Consider the following 22,125-nt stretch of genomic DNA (forward strand, 5'->3'; position numbering starts at 1 on the left):
TGTGCGGCGCGGGCCCGCAGGCTCCAGGTGGCGGGAGGCGGCGGTTGGCAGCGAGCGCCGCGCCAGCCCGGGGGCGGGCGAGCCCGGGCCGGCGCCGCAGGTAGCGCAGGGCCAGGTGGTGGCCGTGGGCGGCGGGGCTCCCGCAGGAGGCGCCGGCGCCCGCCCAACTCAAGGTCGGGGGACTTTTCCGAGCATCATCTTTATTCCGCTTCGAAGCAATCAGAGAAACTTCTCGGGCCGGGGCGGAGACCCGAGGCGCTCTGAGGTTGCTGCCGGGCCCTCTCCTGTCGCGGGTGTTAAACGACCTTCCCAGCGGAACTGGCTCCATCCGAGCGCGGGCGAGGCGGCCCCGAACCGCTCAGGGCGCCAGCCGGAGGAGGCCAGCAGCCAGGGCCAGCGGGAGCAGCAGCAGCAGCAGCAGGGGGCGCCCGGGGGCAGTGACCGCTGGGGACAAACACAGCAGTTAAAGCCGGGGGCGCCGGTAGCGCCGGTGCAGCTGCTCTTGTGCGCAAGACTCTAGGGGGTGACATTTCTGTATAGGAAACTCGCTCCAGCCTCCCTCTTTCCACCCGATTACAATTCTTCTCCCCCAGATTTCTTTACATATTCATTTCTTTCTCAATTATACTATATGTATATTTATGGCGTTGCCTCAAATCCTCTTGGGTTATCATTTTTAGCATTTAAATTCATTATCCAGGTCTGTTTGGGAGAGGCGGCCAGTGTTCCTGCTGTCATTGTCTGCAGCCTCCCTGCTGAGACCCTCCCGGGACACTTCTCGCTTGTCTGTAAAATGGGGGCCTCTGCTGGCCTCGCTGAGACCCAGGGCACCCTCAGCTCTGTCAAGGTTTTCGGGTGAAAGGGTTTGATCCACGCCAGGGAAAGCCGCAGGGCCCCGGGCTGTCATACCTGCTCCCGAGCACTGCTGAGACAGCATCCCTTCCAGAGCTGCCACGTAGTCGGGCCCCAGCCAGTCGCGGTAGGTGGTTTTCTCCCCTACAGGCACCGCCCGAATCGTGGCATCCTTGAAAAGCAGGTCTTGGCCGTGATAGTTGGAGGAATCGAACATTTTGAACCCGTTTGTATTGTGGTCGTCTCCAAACAGGTCCTGGAGGACCACAAGCAGACCTGCTGCTCATGGGGGCTCACAAATTGTCACCCCCGCAGGCACTGCTTGGACAAATTGCTTTACATAGGATGACCCACAGAGCAGTGATTTCAGGACACCAAGAGACTCTGACTTGAAGTCATCAGCTTGACAACTGACCGGCCTCAGTCAGTAAAGGGGTTTGGGGAAAGCTATGGCTATGGGCACCATGTGAGAGTCATTCAGAAACATCACACCAAACCAGTCCTTGGGTGCAGAACTGAAGCGTGAGACTTACAGGAAAAAAGACCCAGAAATGAGAGATGGCGTGGATGAGATTACAGAGTGTTTTTTGAGGCCTGCTCAGCATTTCTCAAGCTTTTCCTTCATGCTGTTTCACTCTGTCTTAGTGGTATCCTTTCCCACAAACCGAAACACTGTCATTGAGAGAGACTTTTGTTCTCTCGCTAGATCACAATCTAACAGGTGAGTTGAATGTCTTCACTGCCCCACCCTCCTGGCATCCTGGAGGCCCGCTGCTCTCTTCCCTGCTGAGAATCACCGGAGTGAGTGTTCTATGGCTATGGCCCTAAAAGTGCTATTAAAAAGACCAGAAATAGTAAGAGGAACTGTAAACACGAGTGTGAACAAAGACCTGGAGAACATGGGTGAATGTCTATGTCAGCTGTATACAGAAGCAGTCAGGTGGTTATCAGTCTTTTTGGGGGGGACTCACGGATCCTCTTGGAGATCTGATGAAAGCCATCTGCCTTTGACCCCCCAAAATGCTCATCCATGCAGAACTCTTATCCCTCACCCCCCAATACTTCAGAGGGTTGAGAAACCCTCTGGAGAGGCCCAGGGACCTGGAGTAAAGAACTCCTGGGCTAGAGGTATCCATGGGGCAGATGAGGAAATTGTACATAATTTGACAATTTCAAAGTTTAGGAACAGGCCTGGGGGGCTGGTCAGCTCTACAATTCTGTAGTCTGGTGGGTGGGGGGAGGGCAATTTTTGCCTAAATTAGTTGTGGGAAGGAGGGTGGTTAGAAACCAGTGGCTCCATTGTCAGAAAACTTGGATTCTAATTCTAGGTGGATTTTGAAAGTACAGCCAATGGGATTTGCTGATGGATTGGATATGAGAGGAAGACACGAGACAAAGGTGACTCCTGAAGAAATGGAAATGCTAAAGTTGTTCTTAACTGAAGTGGGGAAGACAGGGAGGGATGAGATTCCAACTTTGGACTTGATCAGTTTGAGATGCCTATTATACTAGAAATACAAGTCATTATGTCAGGTAGGTAATTGTTAAATATGCAAGTTTGGGATTGAAGTTGGGCTGAAGATGTAAATTTAGAAGCCATCTGTTTGTAGATGGTATTTAACGACATGGAATGGATGAGTCAACAAGGATGCAGGTGTAGACAGAAGAGGGCTGAGAACTGAATCCTGGGGGACTCCAGTACTCACAGACCAGAACAATGAGGGGGAGTGGCCAGAGAGCAGGGAGGAGAGCCATGCAGGGGTGGGAAGCTGGGAGCCAGCTGGGGAAAGTGATTCCGGGAGGAGGGGACCATGGCCAGTGCTGCCGAGAGGTCAGGTACAATGGAGACTGAGAAACAGCCACCGGACTTAGCAATGTGGGTCACTGTGACCTTGGCAAGGGCACTTTCAGGCCCTGGTGGGGACCTGTCTGGAGTAGTCTCCATCCTTAAGAGAGATCACAAGGAGAGGAATTGGTAACTCCAGCGGAGTGATAACTCCAGTTTGGAGTTTTGCTCTGAAAGGGAGGGGATTATGGCTACAAGAGGAAGTGAGATCAAGAAGATTAGTTTGTTTTTTAAAGATAGAAATAATAGCATGTTTGTATGTTGGTGAGAAGAATGGTCCAGTTGAGGTGGAGAAATTAATGATGCAGGAGACAGAGGGGACAGTTGCTGGAGGGATGTCCTTGGGTAAGTGAAAATCACAGACTCTGCCCCCGCCGCCCGGCTTCCTTAGTTTCTCCTGGGGTCTGCTCCAGGTAGACTGAGGCCCCCCAGGGCCTGGCCCACTTCTGCTGCCCAGCCCTGGCTCACCTGGGCCTTGTCCAGCAGTCCAAACACGGTGAAGATGTTGGTGTCTGGCCGGACCATGACAGCATGGGACGGTATCTGTGCCAGGTTGCAGGCTGCAAACTGGGACAGCTCAGCCCGCGCCCCATTGGGACACAGCAGCTCATAGTCCTCCGACTTGAGGTCAGCAGCCCAGGGCTCAGAATTGTGGCCTGAGGGGTAGAGCAGTGCGGAGAGGGGGCGTTAGGGGGAGTGGGGAGGCTGCTATCCTCCTGGATCCCCAAATCCTTCACCGGGCGTAGGTGGCAGTGTCTGGCCAGCTCCCCAGCTCCACTCTCCAGGTGCTCTGTGGCATTGTCAGGTGAGAGAAGCAGCTGTGCTAATCCTATAGCCGGAGCCACCTCTAGTAGGGACTAGGGAGTACCTACTCTGTGACAGGCATGTCGCAAGAGCTGCTTGATCCTCACGATAGTAACACAGGGCAGGTATTAGTGTCCCCATTTTACAGGTGAGGAAACTGAGGCTCTTAATTACTCCCAGGCAAAGACTCCCATCTGTGTGTTACAGCCTCGGGCCTGAGGGTGGGGTAAGTTCCGGAAGCTGGTGGGTGATCTCCACCTCTAAAGGCTGAATTTCTCAAACTGGAGGGGGTATAGCATCACCCATGGATGTAAGAAGCAGCTTTAAGGGCTCCTGCTTGCAAAGAATCACATTCAGAAGGTCTCAGGTGGGGCCCAGGAATCTGCATTTTAAACCAGCATCCCCAAGATCCTGAAGCAGGTGGTCCCAGGGCTTCCTGAGAAGACACTGCCTTGGGGAATCACACTGTCTTTGTGCCTTCACTTAGCACCCACCTCCTCCCGTTCTCAGAAGGAACTCCAGGTGGGCCAGGGGAGAGCTACAGATAAAAGGGAAATGGGTGGCCGGGCCGGGGGAGTCCCTCCCCACCTGCCTTTCTGCCCTGACCCCATCCCTGACCGCACCCGGCTCATGCAGGAGGGCATGGCTCCCTCCTCCTGGGGATGGTGGCCTCCACGGGCAGGCCGGGGCCAAGATTTGCAATACCAACAGGTGTTTCCTTGCCTCTCATGCTTCCCCTTGACCAATCCCCCTCCCCTCTGGCCTGCACCTGCCTTTCTGGGCCGATGGGAATCTCTGCCAGCCCCACCCACACACCTTGGCACTATGTGAATACGCCCAGAAGGAGTCTCTCCAAATTGGCTGGAATCATCGAGTCTCTACCATTTCAGTGGAGAGGGAGTTGAACTCCAGCCCAGTAAAGACTGTCATGTGTCCTGCACTGGTCGTGTGGCCTGAGGTCTGTTCTTACCACATGGCCCGGGGGCTTTCTTGGTTGGTGTCTAGATTGTGTTGGGGACAGGGAATAGCAACGCCTACACACATCTGGCCCTGCTCTGGCCAGAGCCCTGCTCACCTACCATTTGTGTTGTCAAAGACGGTCGTGTGCCTGACAAAGGCGACATCACCTGCATTCTCCACCAGGCACCTGCCACACAAGAGGACAGGGCAGGCATCGGAAGGAGGGCCCCAGCCTCGCCTGGAGCCCTGGACCGCCCAGCCTGCCACTGACGAGTACCTGAAGGCGCCGCTGTCGCCGTAGTACCTCTCCTGGCTGTTGCCCACGCACTTGTTGCGGCCCCGCTCGTCCCCCACGCAGAGTGCGCACAGTGAGGCCGGGTAGTTCTTGGGGTTGTTCACGGGCACGCAGCTGGCGTTGAAGAACTCGCTCACGGCTGGAGTGGAGGGGAAGGGCTGTGATGAGGGGTCGGTGGCAGAAAGGGTGGCAGGGAGAGATGGGGGGCTGCTTCCCCCCAAATCTGCCCACCCGCCTGGCCCTGCGGTTCAAGGCCACCATCTGCTCTGTCCCCCACTCAGCTCCAAGTGGCATGTCCCCTCTTGGGAGGATCTCAGGGATGGGGAATACAGAGGTTGCCTAGACACAGGAATCCTGTCACCAGCCTCTGGCAAGTAGTCACCCAGCCTTTGCTTGAACTCCCTCAGGGACAGGGAACTCACTACCTCATAAGCTATTCTGTTCCAATCAGAGCAACTGTCCAGCTGTCTGGGAGTGGCAGGACCAACCCTAGCACCTTTTGTATGTTTGTGCTGGTGGTTAGAAAAGAATGTTTTTGTTTTTTCTGAGTTACCAGCCAGGGCAGAGGTATGTGGCCAGTCAGCCCAAGGATCTTGCCAGCTTCCGACCGACTGCCTTCCTTTCACCATGAACATTGAGTGATTTAGCACATGGGAAGGGCCTTGGGTATGGCACGTGGTAGGTGCTTGGCAAATGTTTCCGCCTCTGTCTCCAACTGAGCGCTTGTGAAGATACCTGGGCACTTTTGCAGAAGGCTGGCCACTTTCTAACAAGGTCCCGAACTCAGAGCCGGCCACCCATCCCCAGCCAATCCCAAAGAAGAGCTTCCGAGTCTGTGTCCCTTGAAGGGTGGTACCTGTGAGGATGTCGCAGTCCTTGGGCCAGATGAAGCCCCTCTGGATGAGGGCACCCACGGGGATGTCCCAGCCCGCAGGGCTGCCAAAGACCGAGTGGCAGGAGCGCTTGCCACGGAGCTCATCCAAGGTGAAGGCGTGGGAGCTGTCCCGCCTCACCACAGCCACCACAAAGTATGAGTTGCTCCTGTCCTCCGCTGGGGAGAGAGGGACACCACACGCCTGAGAGCCAGGGCCCCGTCCCACGGGGCCCTTCCCCAAATCCATTCCCTCCTGTCTCCGCTGAGCGGCGAGCCTGCCCCAGCTGCACAGGCCACGCAGCAAATCCGGCAGGGCCCTGCCTGCCCCCTTGCTGGGAAGCAGCCCGTGTGGCTCCACTTTTCTGTCTTCACCCAAAGGGATTTCTTTCCTTCCACCCAGGTGTTATTTTTCTCACCCCTGGGAGAGAAGTGGTGGCGTAGCTGACAGCTACAGAAGCATTTATTTTTAAGCCCTGAGATTTTTCACACCAGCCCAGAGGTCACTACGTAGGAGGACACAGGCCAAAGCCCCAACCCAGGCCACCGAGAAGGAGGATGAGCTGATGGTGGGGTACCCCTGAGGGCCCCTTCCACGGGCTGCGATGGTCAGGGCTGGGCAGCTGAGACCCAGGAGTCCAAAGTCGGCAAACTTTGTATGGCCTGGATTGCAGGCTAAGAATGGCTTTTATATTCTCAAAGGGTTATTTAAAAAGAAGAAGAATATGCAACAGAGACTGTGATCTGCAAAACCTAAAGTATTTGCTCTCTGATCCTTTACAGAAAGTTTTCCAACCCCTTAGAGATGTTCATTGAACAGATGAGGAAACTGAGGCCGGGGCATGAGGGGCATGCCTGGTGACAGGCAGCAACCAGAAATGGCTGAGGGGGGGACATTTTTATATTTATAGAAACACCAACCACCTCCCAGCCACGGCCAGGCGGCGGGACTGCACTCACGGGCATACTGCTCCCCGGCCGCGGGAACCAGGCCATATGTCTTCCCCGCCGTGTAAATGTCCTCGCCCCTCAGGGTCACAGCGTCAATATGCCCGGCCTGAAGGGAACAGAAAGAGAGGGCTGGGAGGCCCCAGGATGCTTCTGGATGCCGGGGGATGGGGTTGGCAGGGCCTGATCTCTTGGGACTTGTGGCCTCAGGCTCCCCTCCCCCGGGGAACCTGGGTGGGGAGTGCCCCGTCCTGCCCATCCGCCCCTTCCCCTCTTTGTGCAGATGCCTGCCCAGGAGGGCTGCTTGGAGCACGGGGGTGCGGGTGGGGTGGCTGGCGTGGGAACGAGGGTGGTGCTGGAACCAGCCAGCACCCGCAGTCCTACTCCCGGGCGTCTGCTCCATTCTTTCAGTGCTCGGTTACCCGGGGTCTCCTGTGTGGCCCTGCTCTGAGCAAAGCATAGCACGACCCCTGCCCTCATGCTTGGTGTGGGGTCTCCCCATGGACCGTCAGCCCCCAGAGGACCGTGCTGGCACACAGCACGAGTGTCCTATGTTTGTCAAATCCGTGTGCAAATGGAAGAATGACCCAGGTCTTGAAAGATGGCTCCAGGGATGAGGGACACAGCCCCACCGGAGGAGGCAGCAAGATGGGCCTGGTGCCCCCAGGTCGCCCATCCCTCACCCCACATGTCCATTCGGAAGCCTCCTGAGAGGTGGCCCAGGACCCTGCAAAAGGGTTGACTGGTAATCAAGCCACAGTAGTGTGACAAACCCAAAGGAAGGTGTGAGGCTGGGGAAAGAGGGGACACCCGCACCTAGGCAGGTGCCACAGACCACTGGGGAAGAGGCATGAAGTGCTGATGTTGGAGTAACAGGTGGTGACATCCACCCCCAGACCTGTTCCTCCCTACTGTGTCAGGGGGAACACACAGACCCTGGACCACAGTCCAGGCAACTGGCTGGACAGGAAATGGCCGTTAGAGCCACACTAGACACCATCTTTGAGAATCACAGAAGCTAGAACTGAGGGTCTTTGAGCCTCTTGCTGTGGGCCCGAGGAACTCCTGATGTCTGCTCCTCTCCCCCCCGGGTCCCCTAGGCAGCCCCCCTGACCCTCTGCGAGCTCACACTGAGAGGAGGCTCTCACCTAGGGGAGCTGGAACCCCCCTCCCTGCATCTCTCCCTGCTCTGGGGCCCCTGGACCAACAGGGCAGCCTGCCAGGCATGACCCTGCACCCCTAAGCCCTTTCCTCAGTTCCAGCTGTGGCCCCTTCTCCGTCAGCCTCACGTGCAGGTGAACTCAGCTCTGCACAGGGCCAGGCTTCCGTCGGCCCCTGGGGGAGGTGGATCATCCACAAGCCAGCTGGCGACCTTTGCGAGTTACTTCCTCAGCCTTTGGGGAGGTTGTCCCCTGGGCTGGGGTGCTGGTCCCTGTGGCCCTTCCTCTCCCCTTTGCTCTGAGGGCTTGTTGCTGGAGACATTCTAACCCTCCCCAGGAGGCCCGGGGGCCAGCGAATGGTAAGGACCACCCCAGCACTGCCACCGCCTGCCCACCTGGGCACGGCCCCCACCTGGATCTGCTCCATGCAGTGCTGGGGGGACTCCGCTGACACACACTGGATCTCGGGCTTGAGCCTCTGCCGGCCGAAGGCCACAGCCATGTCTCCACACTTCTGGATCTCGGGAGTAGACAGCACACACCAGCGCAGGTAGTGGGGCAGCCCTGTGTGGGGCGAGCATGCGGTCCCGCCAGGCTCACCCTGCGGGGCAGGGCGGTGGGGCCGGTGCCACCATAGGGAGAACCTGGAGTCAGACTCAGGGGAAATTCTGGGTCTTTCTCTTAGCTGTACGGCCAGGATATGTTATTGAACCATCTGATTTCGCCGCCTCACGCAGAAAGGGGATAACGGCACCTTTCTCATGGGGCTGTGAGAGGTTGGGGCAGACCACGGCCGTCATGTATCTAACTCAGTGCCTGGCACCTGTGTCCCTGGCTGCAGGCAGAGGCTACATGGGGACAGCGCTAGAGGCAGGAAGCCCACTGTGGACTACTGCCATAGTCCAGTGAGAGGCAGGAGCGAGAGGAAATGACAGGCTGCGATGGCCCCTGCATGGAGGGGCAGGGAGCCCCTTCCCAAGACAGACCCTGGTGGCCCGGCTGCCACCTCCTGGACAGGCGGGGCCCCCGTGCAGCGGGCCGTGCAACCGCAGAGCTGCTTTCTCCCAAACCCAGAGGCAGAGAAGTGGAAGCGACAGGTTCCCACAGAGTCCGAGGGGCACACGGTGGGCCTCCTGGGTGAGTGTCCTCCCCAGGCCACTTTCCCAGAGAGTCCTGCCATGCCTGAGAAGGGACAGGCGGACTTACGGTTGGGGTCACAGAACAGACCCTTCATGGCATGCAGGTACTCGCGGCCCAGCCAGGCCTCGTAGGTCTGTGTGGCGATGGGCACGAGCTCCGAGGTGGAGTCTTTGAACAGCAGGTCCTTCTGGCCGTAGGCCCCAGAGCTGAACATCTGGAAGCTGCTGCCCTCGTGGCTGAACAGACGCTGTGTGTCCAGGGGTGGGGGCAGGGGCTGGTGAGCTGCTCCCAGGCCGCATCCTTCCCGCCCCAGCTCAACCACCACCGCCTTCTTCCTGTGACCTCAGGGTCACCCCCCCCTCCTCCTCCTCGGCGCCTCTTCTGATCCCATCTCCTTCCCCTGTGCCCTGCCAGTTCATCCTAGGTCATCCTGCTCGTCACACTCAGCTGTCTGGACACATGATTGATGGCCCAGGTGTGGACGGTGCTGAGGGCCAGCTGGGCAGCCGCAGTCTGGACAGGGTGAAACTAGCAGAAGCTGGGGTGCACCCGGGAGTCGGAAACTGCTGTTGTGAGCAGAGGTTTCAGCAAAACCTTATTCATTGCATTTAACTAATGGTATACTGTGAAATGTACTCATTGTGGCATTTTGCTTTCTGCTCCCATGTTCTGGTTTTGGTCTTTAGAGGCACAAGTACAAGGAGCTTTCTCTGAGGGGGATTGCGTCTGCTGGTCTCCCTCCACTGGCCAGCCCTCCTCCCTGTCACAGCGTGTCCCTGGGGCTGCACACCACAGAGGCCTGGATCCCCAGCCAGGGTCTGTCCTGGGGAGGGTCTCTGGGTCCCGCCTCTCCTGGCCTTAGTTAGCCCTGAGTCCCAACTCTGGTGAGTGACAAGAAGGTCCAGCACCGCCCGGGAAGCTGTGCAGGGCCCTGAGCCCACCTGGCCTTCGTTGAGCAGCCGGAAGATAAGGCCCCCGTCTGTGTCAGCCCGGACCACCACGGCATGAGCAGGAACCCGGGCCAGGTGGCATTGCCTCCACTCGGTGACGTCAGCCCGGCTGCCATCCCGGCACAGCAGCTCAAAGTCCTGCGACAGCAGCTCCTGGTCCCAGGAGGGCAGAGTTTTCCCTGGGAAGACAGGAAGGCTGGGATGAACCAACTTCTGAACTGGGAGGGGTGCAGGGAGGGCACCCAAGAAGGCCCAGGAGAGGGAGGCTGGGGCGAGGCCAGTGTCATGGAGGTGAGAACCTAGGACGCAGGAGGAGCAGAGCTTGGTGGCTGTACCCTGTAAGACCAGGTATCTACATAGACTGTGTCTAGATACTCACATTTTCTATCTCTCACCAACTTGTATTACTAAAATGGATTGGAGATATCTGACAATAATACAATACATATAGACACGACCATTTATTTCAAGATAGAAAGAGTAAGAAAATAAGAGCAGGTTAGGAGGAAAGAGATGAATGTACCGAGAGTCTAGAATGAACCACCCACTGCTGCCGTCAGGCGCTAACTTTGGCTCCGAGTAGCGGGTGGGAGCCACGGTGGGAATATACCCCAACGGAATCTACCAGAACTGTGGTTCAGGGAGGAAAGGGTAACTCCCTAGAGCTTTGCCCACAACCCCAACTATTAATATTTTGGTGCATTTCCTTCAAATCCTCTTTTTCTGTTTTCTATTTTATAACCATTTTTAACATGGTTAAAGACATAGTTCTCAGGCAATTTTGCATACTACTTGTTTTTCCACTTATATCTACCAAGTATTTTTATACAGTATTGGAAACCTTCCCTAAAACTCATTTATTTCTTCATAGAAAAGATTTATTTGAAGGAGTGACTTGCTGTTGACACCAAATCAGAATATTCTAAAGGCCAGTATTAAGGACTGTAACTAAACTACAGATAGTCCGACCTAACAATATTTTTACGACTCTTAAATTAAGACCAGGGGGAAAACCTGTACTAGGAAATAGGAAGGGAAAAGATAATTTGTAGGATCACAAAAACTTTCACTGCTAAGCTATTTAAAAACAAAATCCAGGCCGGGCGCGGTGGCTCACGCCTGTAATCCTAGCACTCTGGGAGGCCGAGGCGGGCGGATCGCTCAAGGTCAGGAGTTCGAGACCAGCCTGAGCAAGAGCGAGACCCCGTCTCTACTAAAAATAGAAAAAAACTATATGGACAACTAAAAATATATATATAGAAAAAATTAGCCGGGCATAGTGGCACATGCCTGTAGTCCCAGCTACTCGGGAGGCTGAGGCAGGAGGATCGCTTGAGCCCAGGAGTTTGAGGTTGCTGTGAGCTAGGCTGACGCCACGGCACTCACTCTAGCCTGGGCAACAAAGTGAGACTCTGTCTCAAAAAAAAAAAAAAAATAAAAAAAAAATCCAAAAAACAACAGGGTAATACTTTGGAAGAACTCCACAGAAGTCACTGTTAATGCTGCATGGTGGTTTATAGCTCCTCATTTCTCAGTGCAACTCTTTCCCCACTTGCCGACTGCTCTCTCTTTTTAAACTGCTGCAGAACTGTAGGCCAGATCATCTCCCTTCCCATGAGATGATCGTCCTCTAGGTACTTCCACCTGCCACTCCAGTGTCTCCTTGGCTAGGGACGGGACGATGAAAGTCCTGTCACTTCACTACTTGAGATGTTTATGCCACTGCTAATGTTTTCCTCTTATCCATCTTTTTGCAAAAAGATGCTCTTTAAAAAATTACTTCCTTAGATTAATGTCAAAAATTTTAAAAAGCTGATTTTAGCCCAAGGCATCCCTATTCTTTGCCCCCCTTCCAATTCCTCCTTCTTGACTCATCTTGGGCCTCCGTCCAGGTGCCCATTTTGCACAAAACCACCCTCTGTGCTCCATCCCTTCCCAGATCCCTTGCTCTCCTTTCTCCAACCTGGTTTGTGTTTGCCTTCATGGACGTCAGATTCCACGGTGGGGTTTCTGATTTAAAAGGCAGAGATTAACAACAACAACAAAAGACAATGATTTTTTTAAAAAGGCAACAGACCAGATATTCTGCAATAGGCAGAACCACAGAAGTACAAGTCTGAGTGGTGGTCGTTGTGGATGGGGAGGGGAGATAAACTGGCAGGGGCAAGAGGGAATTTTCGGGGTGAGAGGTCTGTCCCAACAACATCTCAATGGTGGTGATGGTTATACAACTATATGTTTTTGGCAAAATTCATAGAACTGTATTTCAAAAAGAGTAAATTTTGCTGCATGTAAATTATATCTCAATTTTCAAAAAAAGAAACAATGTTCAGGCAAATCCAAATGGAGGGACAATTTACAAAATAAATGCCAGTGTCATAAACGATGAAGACTGAGAAACTGTTGCAAGGCAAAGGAAACTAAAGAGATCTAACAACTACATACCATGTGTTATCATAGATTAGGTCCTGGGTCTGGAAAAAATTGCTACAAAGGAGAGACTTGGGACAGTGAGTGAATCTGGATATCGCCTGTAGATTAGGGAATAATAGTATTGTGTCACTGTCACATTTCCTGAATGTGATTACTATGGCCAGTACATGCACAATACATAGTATGTACATGCTCTTGTTCCTAGGAGACATATACTAGAGTATTCAAGGTTTACGACACAGGCAAATGTACTCTCAGACAGGTCAGAACACACACACACACACACACACACACACGTATAGAAAGAATGATAAATCAAATGAGGTCAAATGCTAAAAGTTGGAATCTGGGTAAAGAACAGTTGGGAGTTCATTGAATTATTCTTGCAACTTTCCTAAAGCTCAGTTATTTCAAAATTTAAAAATTTAGATGACAATGACATAACGGATCAACATATAACACCAACCTATGTTAAATAGATCTTTCCGGGGAGGAGGGATGGCTTCTCCAGGCAAGAGGAGAAGAAGCCAGGAAGGGGCAGTAGATGAGACCCAGCGCAGAGGTCTGCGGACTCCGTAAAGCGCAGCCCCCAGCTTCACGTGGAGGCAGAACCCAGCACTGGACATAAATCAGGGCAGGGCAGGGCTCTCACGGGCCCCCTTGCCCCGCCCCGCAGGGTGGTGGGAACTCCACTGGTGAGACCCAGAGACTCAGAGCCAGGGTCTGCACTGGGGCACGCGCTTCTGGCCCTGCCATCTGGGGGCCCTGCCCCAGGCCACCCCGGCCTGAGACCCTGCTCAGACCCTGTGGGCCAGCCCCTCACTCACCGTCGGTGTTCTCCTGCACCGTGCTGTGCTTCACAAAGGCCACGTCCCCTGCCCCTTCCGCCAGGCACCTGTGGATGAGAAACCGTGAGCCCCCTGGTCCCTGGCTGTCTTCCACCTCTGTTGGTTTGGCTGGGCTGGAGGGGTGGCCGAGGAGGGCATGGGTTTCACCGTGATGCAGACCCAGGTTCCAGCTCCCCAGGGGCTGGCTGTGTGGCTTTGCCATGTTGTGGCCCCTTCCTAGTCCCTGTCACCTGGAGAGCGGGGATGGGAAAGCAGCTCCCACAGGGCTGCTCTGAGGATGAGAGACCTTTAGAACCCCGCACAGACCCTGTGCAGCCCAGCCTGCCTGTACGGAACAGGTGCTCCTATGCAGCTGCCGTCTTCAGCAGCCTTGACCCTCGGTTTTAAAGATGATTCTGCCCTGAGGCAGAGGATTGGACCAGAAGACTTTTTCATGCCATACCAAAAAATTTCTGAGTGGAAGGGACCATGACTTTTATGTATTCTCTGTATATCACTGCCCAGTGCAGGAAGCAGGTCAGGGCCTGCTGGGCCAAGGGGCTGCTTGGGTCCCTACTGCCAGAAAATAAGCAGGGATTGGGCTGGGGTGGCAGGGGTGACACAGGGTAGGGCTCCGAGACTCAGGGAGGACAGGCAATGGCCAAGAACTCAGGGGTGCAGGAGAGGCAAGGGTCTCCTGCTCAGAGGTGCTGAGGACGTCTTCTACTCTCTCCGTGCCAAAAACTACATCGGCCTAGATCACACCCTGAAGTGTGGGCCCCAGCAGGCTTCGTGGCTTCCAGGTGGGAACGCGGAGGCAGCTAGAGGGACTCAGGAAGCTTCCACTCCAACTCCTGCTGAGCACGTTTCTTCGCTTGCAGGCAGACGGAATTGGGCCACGAGCTGTTAGAGACTCTCTTTTGCATCCACGGAGGACTTATCCTCCGTGCCAGCCTGAACCAGCCGCAGAGATGGGCCAGCCCCAAGTGTCAAGCCACCCCCCAACCCCGCCCTCCCTGCTGGTCTGAGACACCAGAATGGGGACATGGGCGTGGCCAGAAGGCTGTTTTTTCCATTTTCTTCTCTCTGCCCTCACCTCTCTAAATATACCAAACATGTTGATTTTATGAGCAAACCAGTTTGGAATATTCCAGTTTGATGTTTTAAACTAACCAGGGCACAGAACTGTATAAAGGGTGCTTTGACAAGGTATGACCCACACTGCCTCTTCCCCTCCAGGCCCTCTCTGGGCAAAGGTGTTCTCCCCAGCTCCTGTGGCCTCAAGTGCCTCAAGGGGGGCTCAGCTCCTCCCTGCCCGGCAGCCCCTCCCCCACACCCCTCACCGGAAGGCCCCGCTGTAGTCGTAGTATCTCTCCAGGGGGCTCTTGTCACACACCCCTTCCCCAGAGGTGTCGCCCCTGCAGAGGCGACAGAGGGACTCCGAGTAACTGGTCTCTCCTGCTCCGGGGACGCAGCTGCCCCCAAAATAGTCGCTGACAGCTGTGGGAAGAAGGCAGAGAGAGGTCACTCAGCAGGATTTCTGCAGACCCCATCCAGGCCCCTAAGGGACAGGTCGGCGACCCAGGCTGGAGTCAGGAGGGGGCCTGGGCTCCACAGGGACCTCTTCCGACTCTTCTGAGAATCCCTTCACTTTCTAGCTTAGCCTGAGAAAAACTGGGGACTAGATCAGATCAGTGATTCCCTAACTTGGCCCACAAGAGTAGCAACGGGCAGCTGTTGTTATTTAAAAATGGCTCACGCCTGTGATCCTAGCACTTTGGGAGGCTGAGGCAGGAGGATCCTTCCAGCCAGGAGTTTGCAGTGAGCTATGAGGATGCCGCTGCACTCTAGTGCGGGCAAAAAAGCGAGACACTGTTTAAAAAAAAAAAAAGAAAGAAAGAAAAAGAAAAAGAAGAAAAAAAAAGAAAAAAAAGAAAAGAAAAAATGTAAAAATGGCTCAGGGGAACAAGACATTTACTCACAAATGACCACAAGGATAACTAAATTTCAACTAGATACTGTTCTCATTGTGCATTTCATTTCCAAATCAGTGACGTGTGATCAATGAAAGGGGGAAAATAAAGAATTACTTAATGAGGATCATTAATTTGATAGCGCAGGCAGGGAAGGGAAGCCCAGTGGAAGCAGCCCTCGTCAGAGAGGAGGTTGGGCTCTGAGGACATGCACGGTTTTTTGGGCCCCTGACAGCACCAGGGCCCCGAATCCACCCCGTTCACAAATATTTACCCTGTGCCAGGAGAGGACGCCCTGCTGTCTGCACCCGAGCCAGTTGGCCACACTCATCACTCGGCCAGACCGAGCTCTTGCAGGGCCAGCCCCAGGAGTTTAGACACGCCAGTGACCGATAAGCCACCCACACCTGGCCACCATCTGAAAGGAGGCGGCTTCCAGGCTCTCTGGGGCGGCTGTGCTGGTTTACGTGGCTGGTTAGCTAATTAGCTGCTTGGGAGCTCTCTGGGTGCAAGTCAGCAGCCTGTTTGGGTCCTGAAAAAATAGCGTTTCTGATCCTGTGAAGCTGAGGACATGCTTCTACACCAAGTCCACACCCGGCGGGAGCCGCTCCTTGGCGACCCCCTGCCTTCCCACCATGGGTTGGGCCCTGGGCCTGGCTGTGTCGTGTGGGGCCCAGTGACAGCTGAGTGAGAGTCGTAGGGGCCAGTCAACCAGGAACTCAAGTGGCAGCAGCACGGGGCTGGCCAGCACCGTGGAGGGAGCGATTCCCTGACCACGTGTCAGGGAGGGCCCTGGAGGAGGAGGGACTTCGCTGTACCCTGAAGGGGGTGAAGTGTGACAGTGAGGCCAGAGGGAGGCGACCCCAGTGACGGGAGGAGTACAGCAGAGGAAAGGAGGGGGCAGCCCGGAGACCGCCATGCCCGTCCGAAGTCCTCACCTTTGAGCACGTCGCAGCCCATCACGGAGAGGCGGCCGCTCTCCACCAGGTAGCCCACAGGCACGTTCCAGCCCACCGTGCGGTTGATGCCCGTGTGGCAGGACTTCACGCCTTTCAGGGTGTTGATGGTCACGTGGGAGCTCCTCTTGACCACAGCCACCGCGTAATAGGAGGTACCAACCTCTAGCAGGGGAGAGGAGAGCAGTGAGGGCGGCAGGTGAAGCCTCCAGGGAAGCTGCGGCGCCACCTTGCCCGCGAGGGGCGTGTGCACGGACGCATGGGTGTGCGCCTGGATGTGTGCATGGCGCCATGCTCACTGAGAGAGCAGTGGGTGCCATCCACGTGTCTCATCATGAGACCCTGCCCTCTTCCAGCCCCATGATACTATCCTGGGATGTTGATTCATTCATTGACTCTCCCTTCACCTTCCCAGACCAGCTGGTGCTTAGCTGGGTCCACATTTGCCCACGTCAGGGCAGCTCTGTAGCCGGACACAGAGCAGAAGGAGCTTGCAAGTCTTTGCTTTCCAAAAAGCCCAGGCCCTCGGGAGAACTTGGAGAGGTTGAGGGGATGGTACCATGGTTCTGGGACAAACAGTGGCTGGGAAGAGCAGGGGAGCAGGGCAGGGGCTGCCCCCAGATTAGGAGAGGAGGTGATTTCCTGGTGCTGAGGGCATGGAGAGGCAGAGGCACCGAGAGAACTGGCAATGTGGTCCCAAGCCACCAAGACCCTGAATGGCCGTGGGATGCATGGGGGTTGGGCAAGGCTCTACGGCCTCGCAAAAGATTCCCCTGGGCCATGTGTGTCCCAGAAGGGGCCATCCAGACAAGACACAGATGACTCATCCATGGAAGGAACTGATGTCCAGAGGTCTCCATTGCGCGCGCGTGCACACACACACACACACACACACACGCACACAAACTGCCCTGTGGGGGTGGGCTGTCCATGTCAGAGGAAGCTGAGTTCTACAGAGTAAAGCCAGTGTTATTCTTGCACACCTGAGTCTGGCCGCTGCCAACCTAAGCGATTTTGTGTGTACCACCCTCTCACCGCCTTCGCTTTCCTTCTAGTCGCTTGAACCACTAAGATCTTCCCTGCTTGGAGTCTTTGTCTGGGCCCAGCTTAAACGTGGCCTCCCCAGAGCACCCTCCCGCGCTCCAGTTCAGCAGGTTTCCCCTCACCCCTCATTTTCCCTCTCACAGCCTGTCCTTTTCCTGCTGGCACCCACACGTGTCACTGCATTTTCTTGTGTCTGTTTGTTTACTATCTGGCTCCTGGTCTCTGAGGGCAGGAGCAGCGTCTCTTGCGCTTACTGCTCGCTGCTCATGAGCGGCAGGCAGCAGGTGCTCGATAGATGTGCAGGATTAAGTAAAGAGGAAAAGCTGCGTGGGGGACCCATGGGACAGGGCGGTTTCTGGCCTGTGAGTGCGAAGGTTGGCTGGTTTGCAGGGTGGGACTGTGTCCTGCGTCATCTGACGACCATGAATTCAACAAGTGCCCAGCCACTGCCTTCTGCAAGCGAGAGCCTGTGTGGAGTGTGGAGTGCCAGAGGGTATCCAAGGAGGAGGACTAGGCCTCCTCCGCAGGGACTATCTAGAGAGATGGGCAGCGCCTTAGCAGAGGCACGTGGGAGTGGGCCGGGGCCTCGGGAGTGCAGGATGAGAGGCCCTTTGCGAGGAGGTGACAGCGTGCTGGACTGTGACAGAGGCGGGCACTGGGCAAGTAGGGCTGGGGGGAGGTACAAAGAGCAGGCTGAGCTAGAGCCTCGCCCAGTAAGAGGAGCACGGACTGGGCAGGGGAGCTCATAGTTCCCAGATGTACCATGTGTCGGGCGGGCACGCACTCTGGCTCATTTTAACCGTGCTACAGGGCAGGTAACTGTTCCCCATTTTACAGTTCAGGGAGTGGAGGCTGCCCAAGGTCACAGAAGGTCATGGGAAGGAATGGAGCTGGGATTCATCCCCGAGTCTGCTGGGCTCTGCAGCTCCTGGTCACCACCTCTTCCCTGGCCCTATCCTCACTCCATGCTGCTTCTGACAGAGATACGTGAAAGTTTGCACACAGCTGGGCGTTACTGATGCCTCGTCCACCCCAGGCAATTACGCACGCAGCTGCACGCCCAACATGACACCAGGCACCAGCAGCTCCTCAGTGATAGCTTCGTGGGCAAAAGTTAGGGGGCTGGGCTCTCCGCGAGGAAGAACAGACTCGGGTTGGCTCTCTGTGTCCCTGGTGCTCCTGTCCCCTGGGAGTTCAAGGGAGACTGAGGGGGTTCTCAGAGGGTTTGTCTGGGTGGGACTCCAGGACTGCTCTGTGGACAGGGCTAATGACCAGCTCAGGGGCTGCAAGGTTAGGCCAGGCCCGGTGAGAACAGTCTGGGGAGCCGACTTCCAGATGCAGGGCCTTCGTCTCTCCTCCCTCGCTGCCGTCTTACCTTGATCATACACTTCGCCCACCACGGGCTTCAGGCCATGCTCCTTCCCTGCCTCGTAAATGGCTCCTCCGTCCAGGGTGATAGCGTCGGCCTCCTGGGCCTGGTGAGAACATGCGGGCCAGCCAAGCCCGGCCCACCGGCCACTCAGCAAGGGACTCAGGGACACCCTGACAAGGCCTGGAGGTCTCCACTGTCCTGGCTTAGACTACACGCCCCTCTCCAGCTGGGGCCCAGGGCTCTTCCCACTTACCAGGCCAAGGACTCACCTTGGTTTACTAATTATGTTATTTTTAAAAATATTAATTATTAATTTTATAGGACTCATAATAGATATACGTAGTAAAAAAAAATCAGATAGTAGAAAATGGTATGTAGTGAAAAGTGAGTTTCCCCCACTTTCCTGTTTCTCAGCCCCTGCCTCTGCTGCTAACCTGGGTTTTCTTGTTTTTTTCCTCTAAGACAGTCTATGTGGACTGAATCCCATAAATGCCCTCTTTAATTTTTTTCGTTTTTATTTTCAGACACAAATGGCAGTGCACTGTCAGTGTGTCATGGGATCCATGGACAGAATTATAGCTCAATATCATTGGTTCCCACCCTCACAGTGGAGCCTGACCCAGGGCCGATGATTGGATTAGGTCTTGGGGTCATATGAGGGACAGAGCAGAAATGAAAGCCCAGGTATCCTCCTGCCTGCCCCCGAGGCACTCTGCCTGTCTTGTCCTGCTTCTGAAGACTGTCAGTGCCAGTGTAGCGGGTCTCCTGCCACTCAGACCTGCTGTCTCATCCTCTACTGCCCCACCCAGGACTGTGGCCCCTGCTCCTCCTTCCCCAGAAACCGTACAAGCCCCATTCTGGAAAGCCTCATGGCAGAGACAGTAAGTAATGTTGGGCCACTGAAGGGTCACCATGTCTGGGCTCCCCTTGGTGGGGTGGGCGGTGTCCCTGCTGTAGCAGGGGACTGTGGAAGGGAAACCCTGCCTCTCAGACACCTTTCCCCACTGGCGCCCATCGGAGCAGTGGCGCTCCTGAGGACTCGCTCCTGAGGCCTCCCACCGCCTGGCCTGGGCCCTGCTGGAAACAAACTGGCCCTTGTTGTCGGGAAACTCAGGAGATCCTATCGCCCAGCCCTGGCAGGGGGAGGTCGCCGCCTTTCCCAGTGAATGAGGCTTTGTGCACTCCCTCCTGAGTCAGAGCCCTCTTGTCTGGGCAGGGTGGAAGGGAGAGGACTCACCGTGATGAGCTGGATGCAGTGGTCCACCGAGGTGCCCTGGACGCAGAGGAGGGAGGGCCGGATGCCCGCTTCCCGGAAGGCCTTGCTCATGTCGCTGCATTTCTGCTGCTCTGGGTCTGAGGTGGTGCACCACCGCACCTCCATGCCGCCGAGCACTGGGGGCAGGGGACGGTGAGGTCCAGCTCCCCTGCCATGCCCGGACCGTGGCCCCACCATGGAGGGTGGCTCCAGCAGCTCTGGACAGCCAGTGCTCTGCAACAGCCCTGCCCTCCCACGGGGAGGCACCGAGGCCCAGGGCAGGGAAGGGGCCTGGTTCATTGGCAAAGCCGAACACGGGGCCATAGTATTCCTATGCTCAGGGCCTCTCTGATCAGGGACTCAGCTGTTGGCAAATGGAGTGGCTCAGAACCTGGCCCATTCCAGAGGAGCGGGAAGGTCTGCAGGGTAGCTCTCAGCCACCGCCACCTCTCCCCACCTGCCTGGAGTGGCAGCCCGGTGTGTGGAAGGGGCACTGGCTGGGGAGTCCTGGCAGGCTCTGTCACTTGGCAAGTTCATGCCCCTCTCCAGGCCTCCAAAAAGAGGGTGCTGGCCTGGGTTTCCTCCCCCAGCAGTGTCCCTGGACCTTCCTGCACTGGGACATGAGGCTGAGACGAGGTGGCTGTGAGTGGGCTGCCTTCGAGAAGCCTTGTGCCCTCTCAGAGTGTCTGTGATTATGCCAGCTGCAAACCCACCCTCAGTGGGTACAGTGCCAGGCTCCTGCCAAGGGAAGGTGGCACACAGAGGGGAGGCTGAGGAGTCAGCAAGTTGGGTTCAGGTTCCTGTCTCTCTAGTTGGTGACTTCAGGCAGCTTATTTGACCTCTCTGAGTCTGTTTCATCTCCTGAGAAAGCAGATGAAAAACCCACCTCTGTGTTGCACCCAAGCCTATGCAGAGAGCCCAAGACACAGATCCTCAGTGGACTTTTGCTTGGGCCCCATGCCTGACCAGATCAGAGTCCCAGAGAGCTCCCAGGCTGGGGGCCCAGTGGAAGGGGGCCAGAGTTCCTTGAGGTTGATGACTTTGCAGACCTGAGCTCCTCCACCTGGCGCCCTGCCCCAGCCTGGATTGCGGAGGCCTGTGCTCAGGGAAACGCCCCCTCCCAGCACCCACCCCCAGGCAACAAGGTCACCAGCAGCGGAGGCCTGTGCTCTGCACCCTCACCCCAGGGTCACGACTGCAGCTTCCTCCACAGCCTCCCTCCATCTCCGGGGAGCAGGGGAGGTGGGGTGTGGTTTCATTTTTCGGACTGATGAAGAATGCACCGCCTGCGGCCAGAGCCCTAACTCGAACTCCATCTCCTCAAGCCGTAGTCGTTCCCCGAGGTCCCGCCCCATGTCGCACAGTCCCTGCCCTGACTCCCTTGGGTGCCGACGATAGGGGACCCAGCTGCCGTCCCCCTACTTCCACCCTCGCAAGTGCAAGGCGCCCAGGAGCAGTCTCGGTGCGGTCTCTCGTGCCCCTCCCTGCCAACCCCTCTGAGCCCCAGCGGGAGAGCTGGGCTGCGCAGCCCTCAATCCCTCCCTGGGTTCCCACGCCCGTCAAGAGCCACCTCCGGGATCTCCTCTCGACAGTCCAAGGCTCTCCCCACCACGCCTCAGCCCACACCTTTCCTTGGCGCGTCCGAAGCTTCGCTTTTTCAAGGGCCAGCTCAAGGCCGCCTCCTCCAAGAAGGCCTCCAGACATCCCGGTCGGCCCTAGTCGGTGCTAGTTCCCTCCACTGTCCTCGCCCGACGCCATGCCTCGCGCCTTCCCTGTCCCCCTCCCCAGGAGACTCAGGGCACACTTCCCTGCCCTGGGACCCTGCTCAGCGGGCTGCAGAGCTCTAGGACCCCCGCCCCGGCTTCTGCTCCCACGGGGGGCGGCGGGGCCTCACCGGTGCGCAGAGCCAGGAAGAGCCACAGAGTCACGCTTGAGCCTCGCATGGCGCCGTCGAGGGCGGGCTGCGGGCAGGTCGGCTCTGCGTCCGCGTCTGGGTCGGGAGCCGCCGGATCTTTCTCCCTCCTTCCTTCCTCACCCCAACCCGCAGCTACTTAAGTGCGGCCCGGGCGTGCCCCGGCCGAGTCCACGCCCCCGGGCCCAGGTCCCGCGACCCCCCCGCCCGGCCCGGCGACCGGACACCTGGGCTGACCAGCCTGGCCTTGGCTTTCGCTCGGGCGCCCCCTGCTGGAGCCTCGTCCGGCGGGGCGAGGAGACCCGTTCTAACACGGCGGACCCCGCACAGCTGTTTCGGGCTCTCTCCCCTCCACAATCTGCCCCGCATTCCAGAGCACCCTCCCCCGCTCTTGTCCTAGAAAGATCCCAACTATCACGTCCACCTGGAGAAGGAAAGGCTCAGATTTGGAAAGAAGAAGAGGTCAGAATCCCGGGTCTGAGCTGGAAGCTTGAAGGCCATCTAAAGCACACACTGGCCTCCTGCAC

The 22,125-nt window shown here is 56.5% G+C and overlaps 1 protein-coding gene across 1 annotated transcript; it reads right to left on the reverse strand.

Moving 5' to 3' along the window:
- Nucleotides 1-358: 358 nt before the first annotated feature.
- On the reverse strand, nt 359-21,745 carry MELTF (melanotransferrin). Its single transcript, XM_069471990.1, has 16 exons — nt 21,581-21,745; nt 19,669-19,823; nt 18,435-18,534; nt 15,998-16,180; nt 14,430-14,586; nt 13,087-13,154; nt 9,818-10,005; nt 8,943-9,123; nt 8,149-8,300; nt 6,589-6,685; nt 5,614-5,808; nt 4,740-4,896; nt 4,582-4,649; nt 3,167-3,354; nt 910-1,108; nt 359-444 (listed from the first exon to the last, which is right to left on the reverse strand). The coding sequence occupies exons 1-16, from the start codon at nt 21,627-21,629 to the stop codon at nt 359-361; spliced, it is 2,223 nt and encodes a 740-aa protein (XP_069328091.1). The 5' UTR covers nt 21,630-21,745.
- Between the last annotated feature and the right edge of the window lie 380 nt (nt 21,746-22,125).

This window comes from Eulemur rufifrons, chromosome 7 (genome assembly GCF_041146395.1).
Source record: "Eulemur rufifrons isolate Redbay chromosome 7, OSU_ERuf_1, whole genome shotgun sequence".
In the NCBI taxonomy this organism is placed as follows: Eukaryota; Metazoa; Chordata; class Mammalia; order Primates; family Lemuridae; genus Eulemur; species Eulemur rufifrons.